General features: G+C 42.4%; 1 protein-coding gene across 4 annotated transcripts in view; it reads right to left on the reverse strand.

Annotated features, from left to right (window-relative positions):
* Positions 1-13,010, reverse strand: part of gria4b (glutamate receptor, ionotropic, AMPA 4b) — an 82,552-nt gene that overhangs the window by 33,289 nt on the left and 36,253 nt on the right. For all 4 annotated transcript variants that reach the window (XM_057359737.1, XM_057359736.1, XM_057359739.1 and 1 more), the window contains exons 3-6: positions 8,971-9,210; positions 3,764-3,948; positions 3,018-3,071; positions 2,380-2,538 (exon numbers count right to left, since the gene is read on the reverse strand). In XM_057359737.1, the coding sequence (XP_057215720.1) occupies positions 2,380-2,538; positions 3,018-3,071; positions 3,764-3,948; positions 8,971-9,210 (638 nt within the window). The remainder of the gene's footprint in view (positions 1-2,379; positions 2,539-3,017; positions 3,072-3,763; positions 3,949-8,970; positions 9,211-13,010) is intronic.

The following is a 13,010-nucleotide window of genomic DNA, read 5'->3' on the forward strand; positions in this document are numbered from 1 at the left end:
AGAGTCCGATTGCATGCACTGTGCTGACCTGCCGGCGCGTGTCTTGAGGACTTGCAGGAACGTTGCTCGAGGATTATTCGGGTCGAGGCCCACTGCCGCCAAAGGGCCGCTGGTGGGCCCACCCATGCCACGTGATGGCGGCGGAGACGACGACGACCCGGCTCAGGGCCGCCGTCCTCTGCCGTCGCCTCGTTCCCCTGTCATTTTCACTGAGGAGAGCCTTCGTCCCCCTCCCGCCTTTGCGGATGCCATTTCCTTCGGCCTCGACGAGGAAGACGACAACTCTATATCCATCTCGGCCTCGGTGAAGGACTGGGCGGAGTCAGAGCAGGACCACACCAACTCGGAGAGCACCCCAGACCTCCAGGAGGAGTTCGTGAGGGTGCTGGAAAAGGCCGTTAAGGAGCTCGACCTTAGCTGGAGCGCCCCGGAGGAGCCAGTTAAAAGTAAGCTCGATTCCTGGTATTCTCAAGCAGGCCGCCGCCAGGCTGCACCGAAGAGGAGTACTCCTTTTTCCCCTGATGTACACGAGCACGTGGTTAAGTCGTGGACGGCCCCTCAATTGGCGTGAGTCCACGCTGCCACACAGGCTATGTTCGCCCATGTGGACGGGGCGGAGGCCCACGGTTATACCCGCATGCCGCCCGTGGAGGAGACCCTCGCTGTACATCTGTGCCCCTCCTCCTCTTCGCTGAGTGCGGGACAAGGTCTGCCGTCGAAGCCGTGCAGGTTTACCGCCCACCTCGCCGACAAGGCATACACCTCAATACACCTCAACCTCGATGGCGGTTCTACAGGTCTTACAGGCGAAGATCCTGCAGGCACTGGACAGGGGTGCCTTGGATGCGGACGCTGTGAAGGACCTGAGGGCGGCGACGGACTTCGCGCTGATGGCGATGATGCGCACCGCACAGGCTATCGGCAGGTCGATGGGCTTCATGGTCGTCCTTCACCGCCATTTGTGGCTGACGCTGGCGGACCTCAAGGACGCTGACCGGAAGTCGCTGCTCAACTTAAAAGCTGTTCTCCTTCTCGCTCTTGCTTCGGCAAAACGCATAGGGGATTTATGTGCGCTTTCTATCGGCGCGGATTTCATTCATTTTGGGGCCTGCGACTGCAGCGTCACTCTACGGCCGAAAGTGGGTTATGTGCCTAAGTTCCTGTCTACCCCGTTCAAAGAGCAGGTTATTTCGTTGCCCGCTTTGTCTTCCGAGTCGTCTGCCTCGTGTGATGCTGATGCTCAGAGGGCTGTGTGTCCGGTTAGGGCTTTGAGGGCTTACATTGATCGTACGGCCGGGTTTCGGCTGTCTGGTCTCTGGTCACTGGTCTCACTGGGTGGTGGACGCTATCAACCTGGCGTATGAGAGTCAAGGGCAGGCCTGCCCTTTTGGCGTCAGGGCTCACTCAACTAGGGCTGTTGCCTCTTCGTGGGCTTGGGCTAGAGGCGTTTCTATTAAGGACATATGTTGTGCGGCTGGCTGGTCTTCACAGAACACCTTTGCCAGATTCTACAGGCTGGATGTATCCTCCTTAGCCTCGCATGTCCTCTCGGTGAGTATGGACAGCTCAATGTTACCTAGTTGCTGATCTCCTATATTGTGCAGTTGTTACCGTGTTACTGTTAACTCTGTGCTTGGTGTTACTGGACTTGCATTATATCTGCCCGGGTTTCCGTGCTGACTTTTATTATTGTGGTGTCTGCCCTGTCTCAGTGCAGCCCGCTCATTTCCTTGGCTGAGATATGCAAATTTTGTAGAAGACCGTTCTTGCAGCTCATTGGTCTTTCTCAGCCAATCAGCTGCGGGCCCTTCAAGGCGACTTCGCGATTGGTTCATCTGTGTGCTTAACACTGGTGAGTGTATGCGGTCGGTGTACGGCTGTCTTGCTACTCTCACGGCGGGATTGTATACAGTTCCCATATGCGGAAGCTTCCGCAATGTCGAGAGACCGCTCTCGATAGGGAACGTCTCCAGTTACTGTCGTAACCTCGGTTCCCTGAGAAGCTGGAACGAGACATTGCGCTAGCCACCGTGTTCGTCGCGTGTTAGCCTTGGAGGCGTTCTTTCACAGATTCTGAGGTATTGTCGCTGTTCACTGTATTATACAGTCTCGGGTCGCCAGTAATTACATTCGGTTGCAAGCGCAACAAATGGCCAGTTTCACTGGCGTTATCCAATAAGACTTCAGGAGAGGTGAGAAGGGAGGAGTTCCCATATGCGGACACTTCCGCAATGTCTCGTTCCCGCTTCTCAGGGAACAGAGGTTACGACAGTAACCGGAGACGTTATTTATAATTTACAAGTACAGGTATGCTACTATATTTAGGTTGAAAGAAGTTTCGTGCCGGATCTCAACCGGATCCCGGCCTTGCGACGGTACCTTGGGAGGCATGTCAGAGCCGGGGTACTCTCGCTGGTCCAGCTTGTTCCAGCGTTGCATGAGTTTAATAACCATGGGATTGCTGAAGTCCACCAACTGAAAGCCTGTCACATTGGCTCCCCCATGCATGAAACGCTCTAGATTGATGTCCTTAAAACCCTGGCAGAGCAAAGGAGAAGAGAGTAAAATGGAGAGAGACAGAGAGTGAGAGAGAAAGGGATATTATTAAAACATAGCAGGCATTGCGGTGCTACGATAAGAGAAATTCCACAAACATTCATATCCAACTCGCCTCTGTGAGCCAATTCTGTTCACAGCCAGAGAGAGAGAGAGAGAGTGTGAGAGAGTGAGAGCAAGTGAGAGAGAGAGAGCACACTCGGCAGCTCGCAGCTTCATTAAAACACTGTCACCGCACCTCAGACCGGAATATGAATTAGACTCTCAAATTGACATATCTTGCTTAAAGAAAAGAGAGTATTAAGAAGGAATAAAGGAAAGGGAGAGCAAAAGAAACGGGCCAGGACAACCAAAGAGACCAGTAAAGTGAAGTGAACAGCGCCAAAGATAAAAACGAATGTAAAAGACGGGGATGAGCTAACAGGGAGAACAAGGTGATAAGGGAATACAATTCAACTCACCAAATTTGCCATGATGTAATGGTAGCCTTTGACGTGCTTGCCGACGCTCACAATCTGTGGAGGCAGACCAGACGTTGCGGTGAGGGAAAATCTTAAAAGCAAATACAGTTGTCGAGCGGGCGAGCTTATGAATATATGACTGAGCTGTAAGCCGTTGGGAAAGCAGAATTCTGCCGTTTTTAATTATTTCTAATCAAACACACTGCCTCTCCCAATACTGCTCTGTAATTTGAGAGATATTAAAGCAAACACCAGCTAGAACATCTTAAAATAACATTTGACAGCTACAAAATGATGCAGACGGAAATATCACGGGGGCAGTTTGCCGGAGATAAAGAAAGTGCTTGTCTAATGTGTAATTTCAAAAACGGAATTACTTCGTTTTTTGTCCCCCAAGACCATGTGGTCGTGCATATTTCATTTTTGTAATGAAACGGGTTGCTTTTTGTATTTACCCATCACTTAAAGTGATAGTTTAACCAAAAATAAAAATTCTGTCATCATTTACTCCCCCTCTTTACAATTCAAACCTGTAAGACTTACTTTCTTGTGCAGAACACAAAAGAAGATATTTTGAAGAATGTTAGCGTTGCCCATTGACTTCTATTGTACGGACACAAAACCAATGCAAGTTAATGCGTACCACTGTTGTTGGGTTACCAACATTCTTCAAAAAAATCTTAATTCATACAGGTTTGAAATGACAACAGGGTGAGGAAATGATGACGAAATCCCTTTAGTTGTACCTGTTCCAGCATGTTACTGAGTCTCTCAGCCTCTAGGTCGATCACGAACGTCTTCTCCTGTCTTCGGTCCAAGTCTTCCAGAAGCTGGCGGTAACTGGCGTCATTAAAGTTCTCGACGCATATGGCACTGACCTGCCAACCGTTCTGCCCCGCCTTTTCCATAATGGCCTGCAGTATCGAATACCCTACAATACAAGAGGAACAGTGAGGCATGTGACCTGCGTGAGCATCGAGCCGTTGATGCGCCCCTCCCATTTATTCAGAAAGAATGTGATTTGTGACATTGTCAGTGACTCATTCCTGCACCATTGCGGGACTCTCTCATCTGCAACCGTGGGCCTCCGAGCCATCGCGTGGCTTGAGTCTGAGAACGCAGATTCTTCTAACCTCTCGTCCTTTCATGCGGACAAACTCGTTTTAGGCCTCGATCCCCACGGGAGCTTACGGCAACCTTGATATGCGGACAAATGCGAAGATTTCTCTTCGCTTGCCTGAACCTAATCACCTGCATCCCTAACACAGAACCTATCATCATGCGGCGAGAAAAGTGTCTTTTTGTCACCTTCTCCGAGGTGTGATTGAAGCTCTCTGAAGCTCTTTGAGCTGGTCTCAAAGCTGCTTGTACTAATCAGACAGGGCTGGTGCTGGAAATGTTAATTTAGCTGTTTGAAATAGGCACTCTGAGCCTCTGCAGCCCACTTGACTCCAAGATGAGCAGATGTCCCTGTAAAACGGACCCTTATGGTCACAATCAGTGTTTGGCAACGTAGCACTCTGGGTTTTGCTATTTAGTGGATTAACCTGTGCTTGATCTGGCAACCTTGTTGCTCTATTGGGTTCCATAAATATTCAAGCTACCTGCTTCTAACCTAAATGGTGAGGTATTTACAGATTTAAACAAAAGGATATCATTTTGACAGAATGTTAAATGGTCTCTCATTTGCAAGTCGCTTTGGTAAGAAGCATCTTCTAAATTTGACAACGTAGCTCTCTGGGCTCTGCTATTTAGTGGATTAACCTGTGCTTGATCTGGCAACTTTTTTTCTCAATTGGGTCCCATTTATTTTCTAGATACCTGTTTCTACCCTAAATAGTAATGAATCTAGAGTAGAACAGTATTTAAACTAGGGCTGCAACTAACGATTATTTTGATAATCGATTAGTTGGGTGATTATTTTTTCGGTTAATCGATTAATCTGATAAAATGTAATTACATCTTTTGCTTATAATAAGTATATCAGATATGGGAAAAGTATACACAACTGAACTCATTAGCCTTCTCCCAAAATATTGTGAATGTCTCCATAATTAATACACCTGGTGAGTTGATTCATGTGTGTCATATTAGAAGCAACTGACAATAGTCTCTCCCAAACGTGGGAGCGAGGGGACGGTCGGCCAAGGAAATCATTTTTTTGTGCCATGAAAAGTGAGATATTTGTCATTCAAATGTAGTGAAGTACAGTAAAAAGTAAACAGAAAAAGTAATACTTAAGTACAAATACTCAAAAGTGTACTTAAGTACAGTTCTCAAGTAAATGTACTTCGTTACCCACCTCTGAACTAAATAAACCACCAAATCAGGGTATTTAGCCTATTATGTACTTTGCAAAGTGCAAACGCCACAAATTGGGTTTTACTAATATAATATTTAATTTTGTCATTTAAAACACCTCTCCCCTGTAAAACTTAAAACTGCGCAGCTTGAAGAGATGCATGCAAAACACGTCTGACTTTAAAACTGCGCAATTTGTGCCGCACGGAGAGACGCCTGTGACTTTAAAACTGCGTCACTCGTGCTGCATGGAGAGACACGTGTGACTTTTAAACTGCGCATCTCGCGCTGCACGGAGAGACACATCTAAAACGGTAATTTTAAAAGGGAAGAAGATGCGCTTGATTTATAACTGCGCAGCTCGCAAGTGACGTCACAGACCAACTAATCGATAATGAAATTCGTTTACAACGAATTTCATTATAGATTATTATCGATTTGATCGATTAGTTGTTGCAGCCCTAATTTAAACAAAAGGACATTATTTTGACAGAATGTTAAATACTCTCTCATTTGTAAGTCGCTTTGGTAAGCGTCTTCTAAATTTGGCAAAGTAGCTCTCCGGGCTCTGCTATTTAGTGGATTTACATGTGCTTGATCTGGCAACCTTGTTGCTCTATTGGGTTCCATAAATTTTCAACTGTTTCTACCCTTAATACTGAGGAATCTAGAGAAAAACAGTATTTAAACAAAAGGACAGTATTTTGACAAAATGTGAAACGTTCTCTCATTTGTAAGAAGCGTCTGCCAAATTTGGAAATGTAGCTCTCTAGGCTCCGCCATTTAGTGGATTATTGGGTTCCTTTTTTTTAGCAACCTTTTTCTACCCTAAAGTGCGGTATCTACAGAAGGACAGTATTTGAACAAACGAATAGTTTAGGAAGGATAGTGTTTTGACAAAATATCAAATTCACTCTCATTTGTAAATTGCTTTGTATAAAAGTGTTCAATGAATAGATCTAAATGTAATCTGAAGCTATCAAACTGTAGATGTCAAACGATGGCATTGAATATCGTAAAACAGATTCCTTTTAAGTCACCTCAGAATTCTGTTCTTTAACACTAATGTGTTTGCCAGGTCTCCAAAGCAACTTGCAGTTTTTTCGATTTTTTACATTTTATTGGCATGTGTGTTTATTGGTACGCCCGTAACTTAAATAGCTATGAATTAACATATCGCTATACATTATGGCTGATGTGGACATTTAAACAGGCTAGTGTGTTAAACAAACCCCAGACCATAATACAAACCTGCCAAGCCCGCACTCTCAGTATCTGCAGCCACCTGCAGTATCGACCCGCAACAGCGTGCTTCATTTATAAACAATTCTTCTACAATCAATTTCAAATCAGAGACTTTGCCGCTAATAATTCGTGTCCCCCAATGGAGACCAGAGTTCTGATTAATAGTTGATAAATCTTTAGCCTGGAGTGCCACGTGTGTATAAATATCAATGTATGTGCAGGAAACAGAATCAGTATTACAGCCTATTTTCCCCTCCCCCTCATCACTCATCCGGCCCAGCAGGGGGAGGCAGTCCCAGGTGGGGAGGTACGGTGGGGAGAGGAGAGGAGGGTGGAAAACAGCCGATCTAGATGCAGTGCTGCCAACCTCTTACACTAAACCATTCATCATGTCCAAATATTGCTCCTCAGAAACCCCTGACAGTCTCATCCAACAGCCCTCCCAAAAGGAGAAAAACTGTTTTTTTTATTAAAATAATATCATGCAACCACTAGGACACATAAAAATACACCCAAACATATGTAAACCCACACACTGTTCCTCATTCAATTAGATATCAGTTAAGGTTTTAAAGGGATAGTTCACCCAAAAATGAAAATTCTGTCATCATTTACTACCCCCCCAAGTCATTTCAAACCTGTATTACTTTCTTTTTCTGCAGAACACAAAAACGATAATTTAAAGAATGTGGGTAACCGAACAATGGCGGAACCCATTCACTTCTATACACAAAACCATTTTTCAAAATATCTTCTTTTAAATTGTGTTCTGCAGAAGAAATAAAGTCATACAGGTTTGAAATGACAAGAGGGTGAGTAAATGATGACAGAATTTTTATTTAGAGTGAACTATCCCTTTAAAGGCTAAGGTTTCGATGCAAAAAAATCTGCAAACTAATGGATATGTTAATATAAAAAAGTGGATATTATTAAAGTAGACTCCATAAACAGCATCACCTCCTTTGAATAAAAGTTGAATAATAAGTTTGTCTAATAATAAGTTAATTAATAATAAGTTTGTCTCTCGTGATTTTTGACATTTTTGCCTGCAAAACAAAAAAACTTGACATAAAAAATATTTTTGAATGTAATTCAGATGGGATGGTTTTCAAAAGTAAAGCAATTTGCAGCCTTTCGTGGTGGGATTTAATTATGATCAAAACTCAACAAATTCATAGCATTACCCATGAGAGAAAATGTAGATATTTCAATAAAAACTTGCAGATTACAAAGACTTGCAGTTTTACAAAAGAACTCAAAAGCTTTCAATTATCCTCTGCGACTTGTTTACATACTGTATGCAGTAAACTACACCTGGTTGGGAATCACCACTGCACTGTAGAACACAACTTAACCATGGTACAATGATACTTATATACAGCATCTGATGGCTTGGTGCTTCATTAAAAGTGGTGAATACTAAATTGGTTATTTACAGCATAAGCACCTGGTAAAGAAATCAAAGGATCTCAATCGTTCTGATGCTGCTATCATTTAAAAAATAATTGAGTTACTTCACCATATGGAAACTTTGTAAAAACATGCCATATGGGATGCAATAGAAAAACTCCTGCGTCCTGCAGATGTGAGAAGACGAAGGTACATGTTGAGAATTTCAGCGATATGACAGAACAGCTTGTTTCAGACGCATACATGATCTACAGTTTATTCATAGAACATTCAGCGATGAGCTATCTACAGACTCAGATGAAAATATGATATTACGCTAGTCTTTCTCTGGACGTCGGTTCATTTTAGAAGTGTGTCAGACCCTAAGCCAAAGCTCTCCTCTGGGGCTCATGGGAATGTCTCAGTCTAGCACAGCAGAGCAGGAAGAAAAAAATAAAACAGTGATGGAGAGGACAACAGAGACGCAGGCAAGAAAGAGAGAGTGGCTCTGATTCTAGCCAACAACACTGCTCATTAGTGTAACTGAGAATTTAAGACCAGATCCAGATCTCAGGAGAATACGCCTCTCTCTTTTAATAACAACCTTCCTGGAAATAAAAATCAAGAGTGCCACATCATTTCTAGTCACATGACTACACGAGACAGCCAATAAACCCAGTAGTTATATTGACAAATGTGACACATAACCCCACCTCAACATAACTAGCCAACTTTATACTGTACTATATATTATATAGTTGCCATTATATACTGTATATATAGGCATTTATACTGTATACCCGATATGCTCCAATACTCAAACCACCAATGTTAACTGGTTTGCTCAGTTTTCATAAAACTAGTAACCTGTAGTATGTTTCAGTGTTTCAAGCAAACATGTCAAAGGAAGTCACGTAATCTTCAAAAGCCAGTATGATAAATATGAAATATTACATAAATACTATATGGAAATGTGTATTAGTGGCTGCAGGTGTTTCTTATAGATTTGTTTTCTTACCCCTGTCAGTGTCGTAGAGGAAGACGAATCGGTTCCAGTCGTAGTGGTCGAGCAGGCTGAGAAGAGCCCCACGTATGGAGGGCCGCAGCTGTAAGACGAACTGGCTCTCGCCTTCGGTGGGGAAACTGGGAGTGATGAGGGAGATGTGCAAGGCGCCGCAGAAGGACGTTAGCGTGTGAACCGAACGCTTGTCGTACAGGCCGAAGATGGCGAACACGCCCCGTGAGTACTGCGAGCAAACTGCGAAGAACAACAACAAAGAGAAACTTTAAACATTAATTACACCAAACCTGAGGGAGAACAAAACATTTACTTCGCTTTAGAGCATTAGCACACCGCTTACGCTAGTATTCTGCTATACAGCTCTTCTGTAGGTGTTTGAAACATTAATGAAACGTTCTGGGAAACCCATGCACCAAGAAAATGTATTCTCTACATGAATTCTATTACCTGGTCAGCTCATTTTTGTACCAGGCGCTTTCCAGAAATACACTACGATGGGGAGTATCATTACTTTTAGAGGCACAAATTCAATGGTTTTGTTGTTAGAACTATTAGACATGTTGGATGAACTTGAATGTACTGTCCTGCTCACCATTAAAAAAAATTCTCAATGTGATATTCCCCCTACTTCAAATTGTTTTACTTTAATGAAATGTTGGAATATTGTATATTTTTTAAATAAAAGATCAAAAGGAGAAACAATGTAGATTTATTTTTACAGCCTTCTTTGCTCATATTTACCAAGGGTGCCAATAATGGTGAGCAGGACTGTAGCATAAAATTAACCTTACATGAATTTTTAACACAATGAATGTTTTTCCTTCTTTAAAATTGTGATTTTGTACCTTTTTTACACAAATTGTATCACTGACTGTATTTGCAAAGCTCAACCATTCAAAACACGTTAGCCAGGATATTGTAATGTAACCACAAATATGTAACAAATAGAAGATATAACACACTATTCTTTATATGTTTATTAGAATTAAAAATATTATGCCCCAAACTATCCCACATTAGGATATCCCATACTAATAGGCCTATACAGTATATATATACAGTATATATATATATATATATATATATTAATACCACAGTAGCAAACTGCAAAAAGCACAAAGCCCCCCTTTAACATTGGAAATAAGCTACAGGGCGCTTCCTTTCTAAATGGGCTTTGAACCAAAAACACAGAGAAAAAACAGAAAATTGGATCAGACATGGTTGCCGGATGGACTTGCTCATTATTGAGACAGAGCTGCAGCTGTAACTGCCAGCACTTTCCAATATATACTTTATATTCTGTATGATAATGACAACAACACTACTGCGTCTTTGCAATTCTGAGAAACTTCAATGCCTGCTAAAGCAAATGTCGGATCTTCTCCCGGAGTCTGAAGTGAGCATTTAAACAGGCCTTTCTGAAACGTTTCTCATGTTTGACAGCTTTGCAGTTATTGTCAGGTTTTGTGCTTTTTTCCCCTCACAGCTAGTCCGACTCCTCAGCTTTGAGACGCCTGCAGCTTAACTGCGTTACACTTATGGAAAAACCACCTGGCTTTGATGATTTTACTTTTCTTTTTCTGCTCTGAACAAACAATCAAACAAGCGACGGCACGTCAAAACTAACAACGTTGCAAGCTCTCCACGATAGGTGGATATTTGTCATCGTACACTCATCAATGGCATCATAATTACATATATTGCTGAATGCACAACACCCGAAGAGCTTTTTGTCGCAGCTAGTTCTGATTCTGATTGGCACTAGCGTGTATCTGATAGTAATTGTGGATTATTAGCGTGATCTTATTGTGCTATAAGTATAGGCTCTTTGATCATGCATGTGCTAAAAGCACCATCTCCATGGCTGCAGGGATGTTACATCTGCTTCAGATTGGGGGAAGGGAATGGAGAGACACCTGTATCTGATGGTGGGGTGCATTATTCCCACAGAGTGAGGACGGCCGAGCTGTGTGTCTCCACATTCATGCATTCACACATACTGTACACATGCCCATGAGCAAAAACCGTTGGTCCCCATTGACTTCTATTGTATGGACACAAAACCAAAGCAAGTCAATGGGGACCAACGGTTTTCTGTCACCAACATTTCTCAAAATATCTTCTTTTGTGTTCTGCAGATGAAAGAAAGTCCTACAGGTTTGAAATGACAAGAGGGTGTGTAAATAATGACAGGATTTTCATTTTGAAGGCCAACTATTCCTTTAATGTGAAAGAATGTGACGAAGAATAGCACCAAATATAAAAACCTGACACACATACTGTACACAATCACCTCACACACACAGAGATGCCCTTCAACATCTGCATTCCAATTAAAAATTTCGTCCGAGACCCGCATCCCGTTCGAGTCATGATGCCACGGGCAAGTTGTTTATCCAATCAGGAGAGAAATGAGATTGCAGCAGATTTTTCACACTGCAGTCTTTCTGTTCCACCTGATTTCCACAGTTAACCCTCTTCTGAATGCTGCAGAATACATTCCTACACCGCATGTCACATTACAAATCTGTCTCATAAATGATCACATACACAATATTACCGTCTCACTTTTCTTTCTTATCCTGCCAGTTTCGTTTTCATGCATAATTCCTCAAACACAAAGACACAGAAAACTATATGCCATGTTTCTCAAGATTGCTGAGCTCAGATAATAGGTTTTGTCTGTTAGATGATGCACTATATATATTCAATGAAATGTCAACATTTCATGTACAGGTAGTATAAAAAAGGTGCAGTGTGGAGCAGTGTAACCAAACTTTGGTCTGGGTGTTTTGTCTCGGTCTGGATCTTGGTCTAAATTTATGGTTGGAGACAGTCTATTTTCAGCGTACTTAAGGTAATTACCTCAACCATTATTCAGCGAGGCATCACCGCACTACCGAAGTCACTGTATCTGCCGTGAGTCTCCGGGTAGTGATGTATGGAAAAACAGAAAGCATTGAAACGTGATTGTTGTGTATCTGAATGAACGCTACAATCAATTCAGCGTTTTCTCAACTTCATTAAAATTTCATAGCCTGGCTAAAGAGAGTTGGGTTTTCAGCTTAGTAGTATAATATCTTTAAGCACTATTAAAACGGAATTAAACAGGACAAATCATTTATCCCATTGGCGAACAGTGTTTTAAGGATGCCTAGGATTATAAATAATAAAATAAACTAAAACACGGAATAAAATAAATAAATAAAATTGATATTAAATAAACTGGTATGGGTTTTAAAAGATCTGATTTGAAACAGACTTATCTGAGTAGCTTGCACTGTGTGATATGCTTTTTGTGAGCTCATTCTGCACACACAATAGAAAAATAGATGATATATATTAAAATATAACATTCTCCACACATTTCACAGACCAAGTATAAAATCTAAAATCTTATATTTCTATATATGAATCTTTCGACACACACACACACACACACATATATATATATATATGTAGCCTTCATAGTTTTATTGACTGAGCCGAATGAAAACCTCTGAGTAGAGAACGAGCAATTCCCATAACTACTGTCTTCTTATTACAGCTTTTCAGTCACACTTCCTCTATCTGCAGGGCTGGATATCTAGTACAATCACCACCTGGGGAGATAGGGAATCGGGTGGAGGTGCTTGTGCTAAAGGGGACATGGAGGCTGCTTGTAGCAATCAAGACTGCAATTATGTTAGCAAGATTCTCACCGAACGGGCCGGCAGCCCCCTCCTTACCCCCTAAACTGCAGTTTAGCTGTTTTCCTGTCAGTCTGACCTTTTTAAAGGGACCACGTCTCTTTAGGAAAACAACCCAGGGAGGCTTTCAGTTGACATTAGCGAAAAGCCACAACCCAACTGCCCTTTGTGTGTACTTCGTGTACTCTATAAACAAACGCCGTTTCAAATGGAGCGGCGTGTTTTTCTTTGGAAGTGAATATGAGGTTTGTTTTGTTTAATAAGCTTGATCTTATCCGTCAGTCTATTAAAAAGAGAGCTCCGGTTGCTCCGCTGCAGTCCTGTGATTGACATTTAGCCTCTGCAATG

The sequence above is a fragment of the Triplophysa rosa genome, linkage group LG19 (assembly GCF_024868665.1).
Source record: "Triplophysa rosa linkage group LG19, Trosa_1v2, whole genome shotgun sequence".
In the NCBI taxonomy this organism is placed as follows: Eukaryota; Metazoa; Chordata; class Actinopteri; order Cypriniformes; family Nemacheilidae; genus Triplophysa; species Triplophysa rosa.